This window comes from Nematolebias whitei, chromosome 5 (assembly GCF_014905685.2).
Source record: "Nematolebias whitei isolate Nwh7 chromosome 5, NemWhi1, whole genome shotgun sequence".
In the NCBI taxonomy this organism is placed as follows: Eukaryota; Metazoa; Chordata; class Actinopteri; order Cyprinodontiformes; family Rivulidae; genus Nematolebias; species Nematolebias whitei.
Window position 1 is genome coordinate 3672732 of NC_056502.1, and position 19402 is coordinate 3692133.

At 43.6% G+C, this 19402-nt stretch overlaps 1 protein-coding gene across 1 annotated transcript in view; it reads right to left on the reverse strand.

Annotated features, from left to right (window-relative positions):
- Nucleotides 1-18885, reverse strand: part of ube2e2 (ubiquitin-conjugating enzyme E2E 2) — a 44615-nt gene extending 25730 nt beyond the window's left edge. Inside the window, exons 1-3 of the mRNA XM_037676076.1 lie at nucleotides 18669-18885; nucleotides 16029-16215; nucleotides 13188-13238 (exon numbers count right to left, since the gene is read on the reverse strand). Of these exons, the coding sequence (XP_037532004.1) occupies nucleotides 13188-13238; nucleotides 16029-16215; nucleotides 18669-18870 (440 nt within the window). The 5' untranslated portion in view covers nucleotides 18871-18885. The remainder of the gene's footprint in view (nucleotides 1-13187; nucleotides 13239-16028; nucleotides 16216-18668) is intronic.
- Between the last annotated feature and the right edge of the window lie 517 nt (nucleotides 18886-19402).

Below are 19402 nucleotides of genomic sequence, written 5' to 3' on the forward strand. Positions count from 1 at the left end.
GGGGGGGGGAATCTGAGGAGCAGTTTATTGAACGAAGGAGGAGCTCTTTGTACAACAGGTTTGAAGAAGCGGTCGTTTTGCCCGGGAGGTTCAGCGGGTTTATAAGGCCGAGCTGAAGACGTAGCGGGGGCTCCGTCCGTTGTCCTCGTGTTTCCGTGGTGATGCAACAGATTTTACTGGTGGAAGCACTTTCCTGCCCGTTTGTTGCTGCTGCAGAGCGAGGGGTTACCTTCATTTCTGAGAGGAACACGGGCGATCACTTAACGTGGAGAAAACACAAGCCTTGAAGGAATGCATATCTCCCGCCGCCCTTCACGCCAGCTTCAGATTATTATCTCATCTTTTAGTGCTCTGAGTACATTTTATGAATGACTCTCAGCTACTACCACATCACATTGTAGCTCAATCCCTGTAACACTCACTGAGCCACAGCCCTTTTAGTGTTTTCAATGATCAGCTGGCTGGAGCAGCCATCTTGACTTGTACTGACTACAACGTTGTTCATTGGTAGATGTTCAACCAGTCACTGCTTTCTGAGTTTTATTAAAATTTGTCCTGTGATTCATAAGATATTTTGCTGACAGACTAACATACGCAGACATAATCCAGAACATTATCTCATTTGTCGGCGGGTGAGAAGACCCAGTGAAGAAAAACCATGTTTAGTTGATTCTTTGAACCTGAAGGCTCATACGGGGGCGGGAGAGAATTAGAAGTCTCTGCAGCAGATGTGGCAGCTCAGCTGGTTCTGATCACTGACCTTTACGTTGTCAGGTCCGTTTCCCTCGTCCACATCACCAAACGTCTGAACAGATCTCTGCTGACACCGGAGCAGAGGCTCGTTCGGCTGCTTGTCGTTACGTTTAGCGGTTCGGTGGGAAATTAAAAATACTGCCGTCCCGCTCTCGGACCATTCAGGACGCCGAGGTTCTCAAGAGACGGATCAGATTCTGATCAATTAATTCCTGCTAATCTCAGGTCTGTTTTTGAAGATGCAGATTGTTTTTGTTTCAATCTGAAAATAATCTACAGCGCACAGAAATTAAGATTTAAAAATTGCCCCTCCTCTTTGTGCTGCACTGCGATGATTTGAGGAACATGTGTATTTATCGCCCGCCGCTGAACAGATGTTTGTCATTGTCTGCACTGTTAGCAAAATAACTCATCAACTCGAGGACGGATTTTAATGAAACTCAAAGTTATCACGGGATGGTTAATCTACATTTGATTAACTTTTGGAGTCAGTCCCATTCAAGATGGCCGCCACAGCTTAGCAACCGTATCAAACACAAACTTGGCTACAAGTCAGTCAGTTTTACAACCGATGTGTTACAATGTGGTGTGGTAGTAGCTGAGACTGATCCCAAACAGACTCTGAGCTCTAACTGATCACGAGACCTTTAACTACTGACGTCTACCCCGACTGTCTGTTAGAGAAATATCTCATGAACTAACCGACAGTAGTTAATGAAACTTCTTAAAAGTAATCACTGGATGAACGTCTACAACTTTTATTAAAGATGGCTGCCACAGCCAACTGACCTTAGAAAACCAAAACTGACTATAATCCAGTTAATTTCACAGATGAGAGCCTCACACGTATTTCAAGTTTTCAGCGTCATTTACAAAAAGTTTGACCAAGTTACAGCTTCGCTCTTTAGCACCATGAAAAGATCTCAGTTTAAAGCGCTGGCATGGAAGGTGGGTGATAAGCATTCCATGCCAGGAGCGTTTACATCATCACCCAGATGACAAACAGGTGACTGGAACATTTTGAACCTGTTTGGAGAAGTGAGGTCCTCTCAGGGACGACATCTCAAAGCAGCGGTTTGCGTTGGGAGTTACCGTATTCCCCCGCCTGCTTTCATGTCGGCCTCAGATCGCTGCTCACTCATTCCCAACCAGATGTTTGTGTGAAAGTGAAGCGGCAACGTCCACACGCCGCGCTCCTCCTCTTCACAGATCCATCAATAGGAGCGCGGGTGAACGTTCGCCAGAAAGACGCCTCGCAAACGAGGACGTGGAGGATTCAGCGGCAGCATGAATCACGGCAGGCTGCGTTCACTGTCAAACAAACGCTGCAGGAAAAATCATTACTGATAAATCAAACGCAGAGGGAGAACATGCACTGCCTTCGTTCTGCAGGAACAAATGGCTTCGTTTCAGACGCGTGCATGAGAGGGAAGCCGACAAGCGTCGATCCATTTGTTTAGAGAGAACATTTATTTCTGAATCAAAAGTAACACACTTCTGCTCCGACACCAGAATTCAGACGTGCTTGATTATCACCCACCACCATGAAGAGGCCTGCGTTTCTATGTCACATTTGTTACCAACTATCTCCTGAACCAGTGGACACGTTTGATCAAAACGCTCAGAAAATAATCATTAGATGAACATCTTCCTTCTAATCTATTTCAAAATGGCCGCCACAGATCTTGCAAACACAAAAATGGCAACAACTCAGTCAACTTTCCAGATTTTAAGCTACGTGGTGTAGTAGCAGCCGAGTTTATGCAGAGCTCCAGTGGATCACGAGTTGGACATGTCAGACGTCGGGCAACGTGCATTCCTTATAGTTTGTTACTTTATAAAGGTGATCATCAACACAGAGCATTCGTCCTGCGAAACATTATGTGAATCTGACGCAGGTTTAAAGAATGGGTTTATTAATGGACCCAGTTTTGACAACAAAAATTGGATTTTAAATTATTTGCGCAGAACACAGCTGCACAGCTCACTGGCTGCAAACACTCAAAGTCCAACGAACGGAATGAAAACTTGGAAAAGTTTCTTATTTTTGTGCAACTTTGAGTCACCAACTACAGATTTGTTCCCATGGGCTCGTCTGTGTGGCAGGTCTTGCATTTGGAGGTCCCAGCTCAGTTCTCAGAACCTCCTCAGCCGAGGTTCCTAACGAGCCGAGCTCAAGAGTTGACGTCGGTAGACTGCAGGACGTTGACTGGACAGAGAGACGTCAATCACAAGAGCGTCTCCTTCACAAGAGTTAGATCTATTATTTACTTATTTTCTTTTTTAATTGATCACAGAATCTGCACCATATTTTTCCCATGTCGGTGGTAAATGTGTCCTTCAAATAAAAGTTTGTGAATGGCTGCCATCTACCACGCACGTTTGTTTAGCTACAGAAACAGCCGAAGTGGCCGATGATGAATGATGGCGTCCAGGTAAGAGACGTCTGGTATCGAGCAGATTGTCGGTAAAGTATTTAAAACAATCTGAACTGCAATGGACTCCAAAGCAAAATAAATTTTTAACCATTTTCCTGGAAATAACAATGAGCTCAATTTGTTCAGGCGCTACAAAATAAATTAGACTAGAGATTAAATAATGTTGAAATGGTAAACTTAATAACAGAAACGTTGCTAAAGCCGTGTTTGACCCCACCGTTCTGCTCAACCTGATATTCCTGACAGTTGTCCGACTCGTTCTCTCGTTTAGCAGCAGATTCACTTGATTTTCCACCTGAACTTCTTCTGGGAGACTCTACGATTGTCTGCGTCTGCATATTTATTTACAGACTGCAGCCTGCCCAGTGTAGGTCGATCACGTGACTTAAGTTTCTACGTGGTTTCAGCTTTTGTTGACATCGAGCGCGTACCCACCGTTCAGAATTGCGTATCAGTTAGGGCTGGGCGATATACCAAAAATTAACCAACACCGAAATGTGTAACAATTATCGACGTCATTTTACCCACGTTGGTATTTTCGGTGTTTAAAAAAAGAAAAGTTGTTTAGTCTTTTGGCTGTGTATCAGTAAGCTACGCTCATGTCCCTTTAAGACGCTGCGCTACGTGCGATCCGTAGTCACGTGACTCCACCCCGTCCCGTCTGTAACAAGAAGTAAAGGAGACGGTGCGGTTGGGAAAATGGAGGAAATTTCAAATGTTGAAGCGGCGGCAGAGCTGGTCCAGGAGGAAGAGGAGCAGCTAATTAAAAAATAAAATAAAATAAGAGTCATCAGTCATGACATTAAATTAGCACAACTCATTGTTTACTTTTCCAAATGGCAAATGTGAAATTTATTTTTTTATTATTTAGTTTTATCTACAAGGGAATACTTGACAACTCAAATGTGACCATTTCATTTATAAGAGATTGTATTTTTAATACTTTGTGTTTACAGGAAAGTTATTTTATTCTTCTACATTTGTTCAGTTAAGTGCTTATTTGTTCAAAAACTATTAACAACTAAAAGTGCACATTTTCTTCATTTATTTGCAGAAGCTGTACTTTTAAAGTTCATTAAAGTGGCAATAAAAAGGGAATTATGTCATCAATATAACTGGCTGTGAATTATTTATGCCGGCCTATCACATTATTTTCAGGGATGGGGGTTGCGGTTATCGTCCATTTATCGTTACGGAGGTGAACTGATCAATATATTGTGATATTGATTTTAGGCCGTATCGTCCAGCCCTAATATCAATAAATCTGGAAACACCTAGAGTCAATTTATTTCACACTGCACCGTCTGATTTTCATGTGGCTCCTAACCTGAAATGGTCTTCCTGTTCAACTTGTTTTTTTTTAAGTCTGGCATTTTGAGATACATCAGGAACAGCTGGAGAACGAGGGTGTTGATAGATTTTGTGTTTAAAAGGAGCAGAAAGGCTGAAACTTCCCCCTTCGAGTCTTCTGACTGAAGGTGTGCATCTTTGTGTTTTGCTCTCCGACCTGACAACAAAGTTAAAATCTTATTTATTAAAAAAACAGTGATCAACGTGAATCTTCTTCTTTCGGCTTTTCCCTCTTCAGGGGTCGCCACAGCGAGTCGTCCTCCTGATCCACGTGAATAACCAGGTTTTTCCTGAAGCTCAACCCCCCCTCCCCGTCCTCCAGTCCCCACCCCTTCATGAATATGGATGGCGCCTCCCTGCTGTGCTTAATGGTAACGCTGTGAAAAATGATGCCGGCTGTGTCACTCACACACAACCCCCCAGGGGCGTGCACAAAACTAATAAGCATTCAGCGCAGACATGAAGATGATCCCATCAGAACTGAAGGTCAGAACCAACAACAAAGAGAGCCTCGTTCCTCCGCGAGGACGGATCGTGATGAAGAAACATTTTTTCTGTTTAAGCTTCGTGTCATCGGGCACTGACGACTGTTTTAGCATCTTAAGGGCGTTACGTCACAACCGAATGTCTGCAGGACCGGAACGTACCCGACCCAAAGTCCAGGCACGCAAGATCTTTGAATCAAACAGAAACAGATGCATCAAACAGAAGCAACAAAACAAGGATCACAGAAGTCGTAGTAAATTTAATAATCTGTAAAAAGCTACATTAGTGTGAAAAAAAAATCCTGAATTTGTGGATTTAAAATGACAACTGATCTTTCATAATTTCATAATTCAGTCAGTTAAAAACGTAATCATGATAAATTAAAGGCCTCGCTTTCTTAAAGGAATGCAGAGCGCCCAATTTTCTGGCCGGCGTTTAATTAAACAAAGAAACTTTTGGCCGTTTCCGTCATAATCTTGAGAATAACACTACACACTACTACACATAATCTCACAGCATATCATACGAGTTTGTGAGTAGTGCAGACACACAGGCATTTACATGATCACCCACCTTTCCAAACACAAGACATAGTGCTTCCTGCAGCGGTCATGAGTTTGGAGGATAATGTCCGTGTGTCTACCTGCAGTTATTTAATCCATGAGACTTGAAAACAAGAGTACCTCATACAGCCCACTACACACCAGTCAACAAACTATTACACAGCATCTATAGCATCTGGACAAGCAAAGATCTAGTTTTAACTTTGACCTTGATTTGTGGCCTTGACCTTGGAGCTGGGATGTTAAAAAATGAACACAACACTCTGCGTTGTGATGATGCAAATGTGCATGTTAAATTATCTTGAATGGATCAGCAGCTATGTTCACGACAAGAGAAAGTTTACGGACGTAGACCATACCATAATACGTCCGCCTTCAGACGGGCGAATCAAAGCACAAGACTTCATCATGAAAATCAGAAGCGCAGCAAAACACGCCTCATAAGTGAAGAACAACGTTCATCCTGAGAGAATGAGTTGGTTGAGAATAAAAAAAATAAACTAATTTATTTGAGCCGCCAGTTTTCGTACGTTTGTCGACAAGACGGTGAAATTTAAATCAATGGGAACATGAACGCATCGTCCAGCTTTCAGAACATCATTTCCTTCAACCACAGGAGCCGTTTCAGAGACGACAGGAAGGTGGTTTCAGTTTCGTTTGTGAAGACGGAACAACAAAACAACACCTCGAATAAAGAAGAATAATCTGAATGAAACGAAACGCTCCGAACGCCCGAAGGCTTCAAAACAGTCCAATCTGATGCTTTTAAACAAACTCGGACTTCATCACGTTCCCAGATTCTGTCGAGTTACCATATACACGTCAAATTACCCATCTGGTATGAACTATTTAATTATCTGATAAAGTACTATGGTACTATGTATTATACTGTACTATATATTGTACTATAGTACTATGGTAAAGGTCAAGTACTCGGTAATGGTAAAGGTCTAACATTCTTCGAGGGGATCCTCATCACCAGATGTCTTTCAGGACAGTTTGTGCAAGACGTGGTTTGGTGGTTAAAGTAACCGTTTGAGAGTCATCCTCAACACAATCACATAAACATCACTTCGTTATCTGTAATTATGACTAAATTATAACCATTTTTGTGGTGGTCAAAGTAGATTAGCTGTGGTAGCCATCTTGAATTGGGATGTCTCCAGTTGTAGAGGTTTATTCAACATTTATTTCACGCCATAGTAAAAAATAAAAAGGATTTTTTACAGTGTATGTAAACATCTGTTTTAACTACAAATCCACTGATTAATTCTATCAAAATCTGTACAGTAGCTCATGAGATATTTTGCTAACAGAACAGGCAGGTGAACAACCACACAACAGGCAATAAATCAGCAAATTATTAGATTTTATTAAACACCATAAAACACCTATCAGCCAAAATGAAATCCAGTATCAGATGAGCTGTGTTCTGCTAAAGAAGCTTTTCTGTGATTAAATTTCATGAATTCCTTTTTGCTGCATCAACTCTCCTCCAGCCTGATCTTCTTCTTCAGGCTTTTTCTTTTTAAAATACTTTCCTGAACGATATAAAGGAGCTACCAGAGACACGGGGCTGAGCTCGTTACCAAAGTGCACCTCGGGTTGCGTTTAATCTTTCTGATTTGCTTCAGGAACAGAAGGTTGTGTCTCTTCTCCAGCTGAACTGCAACAGCTTCAAAAATGACCGTTTTATTTTTCCCCTAGAGTCAGGGCGACACGGAAACCTGTCATTTACCGTTACGTTTCTGTCGCTGAGCACAGCCTCAAAGCAGCTTTAATGATGGATGTCTGACCATCCGTGAGGAAAGATGAAGCTGCACAGTCCATAAAAAAACAGGTACAGCCGCAGTTACTTATTTTAACAAAGTGTCCCTGAATTCCAGATCAAACAAGCTGCAAAATAACTCTGCGTGCAATTTTGCAAAAGTAGATGCAAATGACATATCGAGATAATAGCAGGTAAGGAAACATAAAACTGGGGGGATTCTTATGACAAGAGCACATGAAAGTGAGCAGTGAGGGAGGATGTAGGGGAGGTGGGACGTGATGCAGAAAGAATCCAAAAACAATTCACTTCCACCCGTGTTCATTAGGTCGTATGTTTTCACGTACAACATCGTGCAGCCCGTTTTACTGATCTATCAAACGCCTTCGCTACAGTCAACCATAAGATCCTGCTGAAAATACTGGACCATCCCTGCAAGCAGTTGAGTCAAGAACTACTCGTCTAACAAGTCCCAATGTGCACAGATGAAAGGACTTTCTTTCACAAACTGCATCTTCAGGTATCCAGTGGTGTTCCACAAGGTTCTATCCTTGGTCCACTTCTTTTTTGTTTATAAATGATATAAACTGTCAAGATAAAAATGTCCCACATGTTAAATCTCATTTTTATGTTGATGACAGTGCCAACACGCTACATATTACTTTTGAAAAGCCACAAGCAGATTTTAATGGATTTCAGTCCAATCTGTGCGACTTAAAACTTATATTGTAATGCTGACAAATCAGAACAATGTTTTTATAATGCTAAGTCTAAACCTCAACTGGCGTTTTAAAATGTTCTTTATAAATATATTTTACTTGGCTTTACAGTAGTTGCCACCCATCAGTACTTTAAGGCTCTCAGATGAAAATAGTAGCTCAGTAAAAATATTTAGGTTTTATTATTGGTTATTGGTCTTTGTTTCATTTATGCAACAGCTGGTGAAAAGTTGAAGCTAAAGTAGTTTTGTTTTTTTTACTTCAGAATCAGATCAAGTCCATCTTCATTGGCTAGAAAACGTCTTGCTGCTGCTACTTTTTTCTCCATCTTAGACTACGGAACCATGATTTATATACTTGCATGCATCTCACTGGTGGCTTACGTTGGACTCAGTATCTCCTGGAGCCCTTACCCGCCCCATCTTCTATATACCCACATTGGATGGATTCCCTTATCCAACCACAGATTATGTCATTGGTATAATCTTATAGAAAGGCCGTCTTTGGCTTTTATCTCTCTTATCTCCTGTCCTATATTGTTAAGAAGTCCTAAGGAGGTTTTTCGCCGCCTTTTGGATTATATATTTTATTAAATGTACCTAAGGTTTGTACAAATTATGGAGAAAAACAAAATAACAAAAAACACAAAAATCTTTTCAGTTTGTTCTCAGACTGGAATCAACTTCAGAAAGACAAAGTTAAAGTAGTTATAGATTTATGTGTTTTTATTTTATTTTTAAATTGTGCTCTGATAGCTGATTTTATGATTGTTAATGTTTGTGTGCTGCCGCCATTCTTGGCCAGGTGGTCTCTCTTGAGAAAGAGATTAAAGTATTTTTATAAAACTATAAACAGATGTCACTTTTAAATGAGTCTTTGAGGCTCATTGTGATTTATGTCTAAATAAAGGTTGAATTGAATTGAAATTGAAAATACAAAGTGCCGACAGGTCCATGCTTCTCAGATTTCAAAGATTTAGAACACAAGTAAAATAAACTCATCTGGGTTTAGATGTCAATCAGACAAAGTAAACATGAAGGACATCAACCAGGAAAATGGTAAAGAGTTTGTTCAGGCACTGGACCAAATGTTGATGGAATGCATATCGCCCGCTGCCTTTCATGCCAGAGTTTTGGATCATCTAATGTTGAGAACCTAACGAGCTGCAGGTGTACAACCAATCATTTTGTTCTGCAAGTTTCATTAAAATGAGCAGCACAGGGGCTCCTCAGGGCACGGTCCTCTCACCGTTTCTGTTCACCCTCTACACTTCAGACTTCAGGTCCAACTCACAATCCTGCATCTGCAGAAGTTCTGGATGACTCTGCCATTGTGGGCTGCACCACTGGTGACCAGGAAGCTGAATGCAGAGGTGGTGGACAGAACCAGCTGCAAGTCAACGCTGGAAAACCTAAAGAGCTGCAGGTGGACTACAGGAAGAAGATCAGCCCCCCAACCCTATCAACATCAAGGGTACTAAGGTGGACACTGTGGACTGCTACAAGTACCTGGGGGTTCACCTAGACAATAAACTGGACTGACGGCTAACACCAACACTCTCTACAAGAAAGAGCAGAGTCGCCTTTTTCTTCTGAGACTAAGGTCCTTTAACATCTGCAGGACCATGCTGCAGATGTTTTACCACTCTGTGGTCTCCAGCGTCTTCTTCTACACTGTGGTGTGCTGGAGCAGCAGGATGAAGAAAGCTGATGCCAAAAGTCTCAATAAGTTCATCAAGAGAGCTGGTTCAGTTCTGGGAGTGGACCTGCAGTCTCTAACAGAGGTGTCTGAGCAGAGGATGCTGAGGAACCTGCTCCAGATCCTGAACAACACGTCACACCCCCTGCATGACACCCTGGACTCTTCCTGCAGCACCTTCAGTCGTAGACTGAGACCACCGAGGTGCTCCACAGAACATCACGGGAAGTTCTTCAAACTGTTCAACTCCTCCCCCGTTCAACACATAGGACAATAAAACTAATCCTGCACCACAATAAACACTTTAATGTTTTTGTCTGCACCTGTTTAGGACTTAATTGTTGGCATTTTTTATATTCTCTGTTATTTTTATATCTTCTGACTCTTGTGTATGCTCCTTTGTACTGAAACTCTGGCACAATAATTTCCTGCGGGATCAATAAAGTTCTATATCATCTTAAAATCAATTCAGTGGGTAGTGAAACATTTTGCTAACGGACAGCTTTGAAAGTCCTGATAAAGCTTGTTGTATATTTTAGTGCGTCTCAAAGTTGACCTCAGTGAGATGGCAGCAGTATCTGCGCATCCTTTCAGAAAATAGTTTTATTTTTAAAAGCAGCTTTATCTGCTTCAGTGGGTGTGCAAGCACCAGCTGCCGGTACAACACACTCCGAGTGTGTGACAGTGAGAATAATAGCCGTGTCAAATCCACCGGGGCTCTGGCGCGTTAACGTTCCTCTGATGTGTGACAACAGCCAAGGTGACGAGCAACCCGCCACAAAGCCGACAGATAAAACCCTGGCGTCAGAGGGAACGGATGATTTGAACAGGGTGACTCTGCACTTACTGACACATTTGTTCAACATGAAAACGTTTACGAAAACAACTTAAAGACGTTTGGATGACGGGACCTCTGAAAGACAGGAAATCAACCGATAAGTTAAAAGAGGCAGGCTATAAAAATCAAACTGTGCTTTTAAACACCGCTGTCGGTGAATTCATCTTCAGTGGAAGCCTGAACAGAGGTTTTACTAAATTACATCCACAACAAAACTACAACGTGTTTTTTTCTGTGTAATGTCCGTCTGGTATGGTGGGGGTGTTTGGTGGGGGTGTCTCTGCCTCAGGTGGAGTTCAATTTCTGGGCGTGATGGTAGGATGGAACGGGAGACGGATCAACAGATCGGGGCCTCGTCCTCAGTACTGAGAGTGTTGCTTTGGTCGCTTTTGGTGAAGAAAGTGTTGAGTCGAAAGGCAAAGCTCTGGATTTACTGGTCTGTCTCATTCCAACCCTCATGTAACCATGGAGATGGATCATGACCAAAAGACCTGGATCCAAGCTTCCTCAGTTTCCTTCGTAAGGTGGCCAGGCTCAGCCTCAGAGAGGGTGAGGAGCTCCACCATCCAAGGGGAGCTCGGAGTAGAGCGACTGCTCCTCTGCAGCCAAAGGAGTCAGTTGAGGTGGTTCGTCTAATTAGAATGTCTCCTGGATGCTTCCTTATGGAGGTTGTCTGGGTGCATCTTATTTGGAAGAGGCCCCAGGGCGAACCTAGAACTTCCTGGAGAGATTATAGATCCTCTCTGGTCTGGAAACATGTTGGGGTCCCTCAGGAGGAGCTGGAGTGTCACTGGGGAGAGGGAGGTCTGGGTTTCTGTCCTGAACTTGTTGCCTCTGCGACCGGACTACAGGTAGAAGATGAAGCCACTTTTTAAACTACGATATTTGTTATTTCTCATCACCAAAAGGTGAAGGTGGACGATGATATTTTTTGTGGTAATAGCTGAGAGTTATTCACAACACACACTCTGAAGTCTCTTACATTATCGTGCATACCATCATTTATAAGGTTTGCTCAAAACAGCCGACTCTTTTATTTCTCAAGATAATCTATTCAGTTCAATTCATTTCTGTTTATGTGGTGAACACAACATAAATCATCTCAGAGCACTGAACATCTACTTACATTATAAATGTCAATTAGTTACGTTATAAAGAAGGAAGCCTCTGGCATGAAAGGAGGCGGGTGATATGCATTCATCAAGGGATTGCAAGGCGGTTAATAGAAAGATTTTTTTCAGACTCCCGTGTCGTAGTTGTTCCCTCGCCTGTCTGACTCCATTTTCTTGAAGTCAGTGAAATGAACCGAACCACGAGCGTGTGGGATCCAAGCGACGACACAAAGAGGACGGAAACGGTTCTGTGATCATCTGATTCTTTCTCCAACTGTTCGACCACCAAGTCCTCGCTAACAGGGGGACTATTCTATTTGACGGGGGGAACAATGACAGAAACCACATAATTAGGTTTTAGTATCACAGAAAAAAGAACACACCGTAGAGACTAATCCTGAAGAAGCTTAATTGTTTCCCAGGAAACAGCCCCCTCTCTGAGACGACGACTGTGAAACATCCGCGAGCAATTATTCCACTTTCACTTATGTCCTGAAGCTAAATCCTCCCCGTGAGCTTACCTAGTGTTTTGGAGGGAGGGGGGGTTAAAATAAAGAACTGTAGAGTCCTCGAGGAAACAACAACATCTCTTTTAGCCTCTGGTGGAATAAGAAAAAGGAGCTGTGAGCTGGAATGAAAAGGTTAGCTCAATGTTTATCGTTAATGATGGCGGGGTTCTGACGAGAGCCAGCAGGGGTGATTAATTCATGCAATAAACACGGCTGTCTGGGGCGCAGTCATTTTAATCGCCAGATGAGTCATACAAAGCCGTTTGCCTTAATAATTTTAAGCAGGTGCCAATGACCGAAGATCTAAAAAGATTGGCGTCTCCCGCAAGTGTCCTCAACAAAGAGCAGCGTCCATTTTCTTTCTTAATTAGCAGCAGAGTGCGAACGCAGACAGTAATTGTTGAGCTCCGCTAAACGGAGCTAGGATCAATGCCGCAGTGTCAGTTTGCGTTTAGGTTAATAAAGACAACCCCCCCACCACCCCCACCCAGAGTAAAAAACACCCCAGAGGTTCGTCTTTTGTCACGTCCATGGAGAGCGGTGCACATGTGGCGTGCCGCTCCACCGTCTCTCCTCCTCAAAGAGGGCTCAGAGCCGCAACGATCGCACACAATAACCATTGTCCGGGTAAATCCCCCGACACGGCGAGGTGGAGGGAGGGGGGCGTCCAAACAGGTTTCACTGCCACTCGTTTCCCAGACGTTTCAGAGGAACTGTGCTACTTTGATGTAACAGGCTCGATTGAAGCTGCAGCAGCAACAATGTAAGAAAGAGCTGCAGCCGCCGTAATTCACCTGAGATTACCCTCTCCCCCTCAAACAACACAGAAACAAAACCGTGTCCACTACAGCTTCCATGTTTATTTCCAGCGCTGCCTTCCACCGCAGACATCCATTAAAGCTTCTGCACTTTAACTGAATCGCTTCAAACGTACGATTAGTGGTGCTCCTTACCTGCAGTTCGGAGGGGGGTCTAGTGTTATCTCTGCGAGCTCTTTCTGAATCCTGAAAGGCAAAGATTTCATTGTTTTAGTTTAAAACTGAAAAGACAACATTGTACTACAGTCAAGAATGTGAAGATGAAACGTGCAGCATAAATCTGACACCGAGTGAAAAAACGGATTATTTATGATTCCAAGTAGAACGAAGGATGTAAATAATGTGCGGCTGCAAAGGAAGCGGAAGGAAAACGTGCTCGGACCGTGACAAACTGATCAACGTCAGCACCTCTGATGATCCGTCAGAGAGAATAGTTTTAGTCAACACCGTTTTTATGACTTTAATTTTTAAAGGCCAAAGTGTAAAAGTTCTCTTTGTAATAAAAACGCTCCGTGTGGTTCAGACGGGCTGTCTGGCAGGTTTTCAACAGAACAAGTGTTTGGGGAAACTTTTAGACTCGTTTGATTTGAGTTGATGTGTCGAGTCGTGCTCCTCGTCCAGATCTGATTCCAGACCAGCTTCGATTTGTTTTCTGTTCAACCTTCTACCACTTCTTTAAAATAAAAAAAGATCTCGCTCTCCATTTTTGTCGCGTGTATCAGGAGAAACATCTTCATGTCTGACAATCTTTTCTTAAGTGTTGAAACCAATCTCAACTGGAGAACATCTGGACTACATTAAATGTGGTTCAACAGAATTACATTTTCAAAAACACACAAATGAAACGGACCTTAACAACAAAGAATGACACCCTTAACTTAAGTTACTTAAATTACTCAAGTTACTTAACATAAGTAATTTAAATAACTTCAGTCATTTTAAGTCAACCAAGAGGTTTCTGTGACTCAGACTTCTACACCTGTCCCCAGGTGTTCTGGTCCCCCTGTCCCCAGGTGTTCTGGTCCCCCTGTCCCCAGGTGTTCTGGTCAGTCAGCCAGCAGGTGTTCTGGTCCACCTGCCTTTAAGTGTTCTGGTCCACCTGTCTTCAGGTGTTCTGGTCCACCTGTCCCCAAGTGTTCTGGTCCCCCTGTCCCCAGGTGTTCTGGTCCACCGGTCTTCAGTGTTCCAGTTCACTTCTCATGATCAAACAGCTCCAGTTGTTTCAGGTCTGAAGGTTCCTCCTCCAGATGTTTCAGCTCCTTCTACAGGTGTTCAACAGGATTTAGATCAGGGCTCAGAAGGACACTTCAGAACAGTCCAGTGTTTGGTTCTGGTCCATTCTTGGTGTTTTTAGCTGTGGGTTTGGGCCATGATCCTGTTGGAGGACCCATGACCTGTGACTGAGACCAGGCTTTGTGACACTGAGCACTTTTTGATCCAGAACATCTTGATAGTCTTGAGATTTCATCGTACCCTGCACAGAGTCAGAACATCCGGTGTCAAATGCAGCAGCTCCAGAACAGAACCGAGCCTCCTCCGTGTTCCACTGCAGGTACAGAGTTCTTTGTAGGTTTCACCTTTGGGCCTGGACACAGAGCTGATGGGACTTATTGTCCTTAAAGCTCCAGTATTGTCCACATGTTCAGAGGACATCCTCCCACAAGCTGTTTTCATGACTTGCCGTCCTCTCTTGGGTCCAAGCAGTGACTGAGGGTGCATTCTGACAGTGATGGCCTTTGACCTTGGAGTTCACCTCTAATCTCTTTGGAAGTTCTTCTGGACTCTGTTTACCATTCGTACTACTTTTAGCCTTTAAACAGGCAGACTGAGTGATTACAGACTGAAGACACCTTGATGCTGATTACAGGACACACCTGAGTTTAACGTCTCTGGAGTCAAATTAGTTTCAGTCTTGTGTACAGGAACCTCCTTTTTGTCAAGGCCACTTCTTTTTTTTTCTTAAATAATTCTGTTGAACCACAAATGAAATGATTGATATTCATTTTTTTAATTATTGTTTGTTGCTTTTGTCCGTTTCAGGTCATTTCAGTAATCGTTGTTTTGTGGCTTCTTTAACAAAAAGGGTAAAAACTGATTTATACACGTCGTTTTATATGAAAAGTTCTATGTTCCACTGCTCCATTTTTAATCAACTTCTCTCTCTTTGAAAGGTAAAGTCATGCGACTGAAATAATTTTGAGCAGTTTGCTGTGAGTTTTACAAGAATATCCTTACGACGTGCTGAATATCCAGGTGTTTTCTCTTTAAATTAATACATAAACGACCAACGTTTTATTTATTTTCTCTCATGCTGAAGTAGGAACTCTAAACCAATAATTTGCACTTTAATTTGAAAATCTTTTACATTTTATTTTGTGGTATTTCATTGTTCAGATAAAGATAGTCATCAATCCCTACAACTTATTAATTCCAACAGCAAAAAGCAGCTGAAATGCAGACGATGCTTTTATTGATGTTAGTATAATGAGCATGTGACGGTCTTGGTGCTGAAGCTTCCTCAAATCTTTGAAGTGCGACACACACACACACAAAAAAAGAAAATATTCCCGGCGTCGGCCGACTCCTTACCCAGCCGGTTGCATAATTCTCTGGCCGCCTGTCTGTTTTTGAGGACGAGTGCTGCGGCGGGTGTAGCAGCTGAGGCGAGCGTTGCAGAGAACGAGGCGCATCCATTAAAACAAACGGGCCGGAGTAAGAATATCACTTTCAAACGACAGCGGTGACACTTCAGCGCCGAGCGCACGACTCCTCCTCCGTGTGTCACGCTGAACGGCGTGCATGTTTGAAATGACAGCGCCTGCGGGACTCGCGTCCTTTTATACGACGTCACACCCCCAGGCACAAACATAGAATGGAGTGGGGGGGGCTTCAGCAGAACAAACAGCTCCTGTGTTAATCCTGCTTTCCAAACTCAGATCCAGGCTCCCCCCACCCCCACCACCACCACCGACTCACCTCTTGGCACTGGTTGAAAGTTTAGCAGCGGTTTTACTGGAGATCTTGGTCTCCTTCTTTTTGGGCTGTGCTTGCTCTCGCTCCTGCTCGGGCGGTACCGTCTCCCTTTGTTCGATATCCGAGCTCCCCCCGCTCGTGCTGGGGCTGTCGTCCGGTCTCTGCACTTCGCTGCTGGACATCGTGGGCCCTGAAAAACATGGACAAACAGCCCGGTAAGGTCAAAACCATAGAGATGAGCAAACCTCTGTGACATTTTCTGCTCAGCTACCGGTTTCAAGGCAATCCCACGACTCGAGCCTCTACGTGGTTTCCAGGGATTCAAACGAGTGCTTTGTTGACACCGAGCGCGTACCCTCATGTCAAATAATATATCTGGAAAACGACTCGGGACAACCTTCTTCCATGCTTCGCAATGATTCATTTCCTTGTGCGAGTCGCAGGGCTTTGCTTTCACGTGACTAGATTTTAGTTCTACAGACCAGGACGACAAACTTAGTCACAGAATCGTCGCAGGCACCGGATCACGTCTCGATTCGGTTTCTGAGTCAGAAATGAGAAACAACTTTGAGGCGATCAGTAAAACCAAACTGTGACTGACCGAAGACAACAGAATAAATTGTGATTAAACTGAGTCATCATTAAGACACTTTTTGACTAATCTGAGATAAAAAAAAGAGATTTCACTAAATACCAAGAAGGTTGCAGGTTCAAAACCAGCCAATGTTGTTCTCTACGAAGTGTACATGTCCTCTACGTGCAGGCGAGGGTGTTCTCAAAGTACTTGGGGTTCCTCCCACAGAACAAAAACGTGCACGATAGAACTAAACTGTCCTTGTCTGAGTAAGGACCGTCTCTGCCATGTGTCCCTGTGTTGGACTGGCAACTTGTCCAGGGTGTCCCCCTTTCATCCTATGTCCCCTGGAGACAGGCACCAGCAGCCCTCAACTCTGCAAGGACAGGCGGGTAAGGAAAAATGAATATTTGGGTCTTAATCTGGAAGTGGATGAGCTAAAATTGATCAGAGATGAATGAACCAGCATCGCTCCAAGTTTGACATAATGTTTGGATTAGGAAATAAATCTTTGTTGAATATTTTGTAAAATAATCTTTATGTAGACTTTAAACGAGGCCCTGCTGGTGGTGCCTCTTTTTCTTGATCCTTGTGATCAACTTTGCCGCAGAAATAAAGTAGCTTTTTAAATCAGACTGTCCTAAAATGGCACCTCCGAATCAAACACCTTCCTCGAAGGAATGCATATCGCCCGCCTCCTTTGATACAACGATGAAACGATGGAGCCCTAACAAATTAAAAAAATAAAGGATTTATGCTTAATGTCACGCTCCGACTGTTGTGGATGACTCTCAGCTACTACCACATCAAATTTTAGCTCAACATCTGAATTGACTGAACTGTTTTGTGTTTTCTAATGTTGGTTGGCGGTGGTGGCCATATTGACTTGGACTGGGTCCAAACGGTGATTCCCTGCAGATGTAAATCCAACGATTATTCCAAAAGTTTCATTTAATCTAATGGTTCATCTGATATTTTGCTAACAGCCAGGCTCGACATCAATGGACATCAGTTTGCTGTCAGGGTGTGCATTAGGGATCAGTCTCAGCTACTACCACATCAAACTCCAGCTTGATTTCTGTGAAAACCTTCGCTCTGCTTCTTGAGGACGGCTGGCTGTGGCAGCCATCTTGAACCGTTTGAAGAGCTCCATTTAATTACCGAGTCATTAAAGTTTCATTACAGCCCGTCCAGTGGCTCGAGAGATATTTTGCTAACAGACAACGAGGCACACAGACAAAAGCACGACCTCAAATATGATTAATATACCAACAAAGTTTATTTTTAAAATATAAACTGACAAATCGTCAAATGAACAGCTTGATGAGCACCAACTGAAATCCTCGTTTATAAACAATAGAGCAGAAAAGTGTTCCTCTGTAAATGTAAATAAATTAATTAATATGTAAAATATAGAAGTCGGTCGATTAAATCCCTAAAAGCTAAGCGGGGGGGGGGGCAGGGTTCCCGGGGGGCGCTTCGTGGTTAACATCAACGGCTGAAATGAACCCGCTTCAAGCTCCAAGTGAGGACATGATCGCCCCCCCGGAGCTAAAAAATGACCGTCAGGGCGAGCCGGGAGAGCATGTTTGATCAGGCATCAGCTAGCTGCCGGCCGGGGGGGTGGGGGTGGGGGGAGACACACAAAAGAGGCTACCGAGTCCAGAACACGAAGCGGCCATAACCGTAGCTAACGTTACCAGGCCGGGGAGGGGAGGGGGGTAAAAGAAAAATAGACGAAGAAGAAGAAGAAGAAGCCGCACGCGCCCCCGGTTTGTTGTTAGCTAGCTGAAAAATACGCAGAGGGGGAGGCGGTTCTCTGCCGGAGCCACCGGAGAAGACGACGCGGCGGGGCTGATGGAGGACGGTCAACCGGGGGGAGGCGGGGAGAAAATGTGCCGACCCTCGCCGTTTGAGAGCAGCGGTGACCCTGGCTCGGCACAAAGGGAGGCTCGTCCCACACCGCCGCCGCCTCCTCTTCTTCTTCTTCGGAAGAAAAAAACGACACTTCTCCGCGGGACATTTTCTTACTTTTCGCGGAGGTTACGAGGCGCGGGGCTCGGCCTTACCTGGTGGCTGGCCGTCAATGCTGCTGGTCGGCGTCGTAATCCACTCGGTACCGGAAAAAAAAAAGTAAATCCTCACGCGGCCGCTCGCTCCCGTGTCCTCGCTATTTAACTGGAGGCAGCAGCAGAAAAGATTACAGACGAACCGAGCCTGCCGCGGACCGCCTCCACGCGCGCTCCCGCTCCTCGTGCTCGTGGACTGCATTGGTGGGAGAAGTGGGCCCGCGAGAGAACCTTCACGAGCCGAACCTGCTGAAGTACCGCAAAGAAGCAGCCGAAACAAAAACACGCTTTGCAGTCAAAATGTGTGTTCACATAACAGCAGCTAAATGTGGCGTTAGCGCCTCATGGCTGCTGAAACTAGCCGAAGAAGCTAAATATCAGCTAAAAAGAAGCCTTAGCTAAAAGCTAACAGCAAAATCAAAGTTAAACACAGTTGTTGAAGTAAAAAGAAAAAAACAAAGCACTGGCTAAACATAAAAATAAATAACAATGGATAAATGCTAAAAAGAACAAAGCACTAGCTAAAGTCAGTAGTTAAAGAAGCGGCACAATAGCTAAAAGCTAAAGTAAAAACAAAAACACTTGGTAAATTTTAGCAAGTCGTTTTGTTTACTTTTATTTTAGCATCTAAAATCTAAAAAAAAGCAAAAGATCAGCTAAAAGGTAAAAAAAAAAAAAAACACCAGCTAAAAACAACAAAACACTAGTTAAAAGCTAAAATGAACAAAACACCT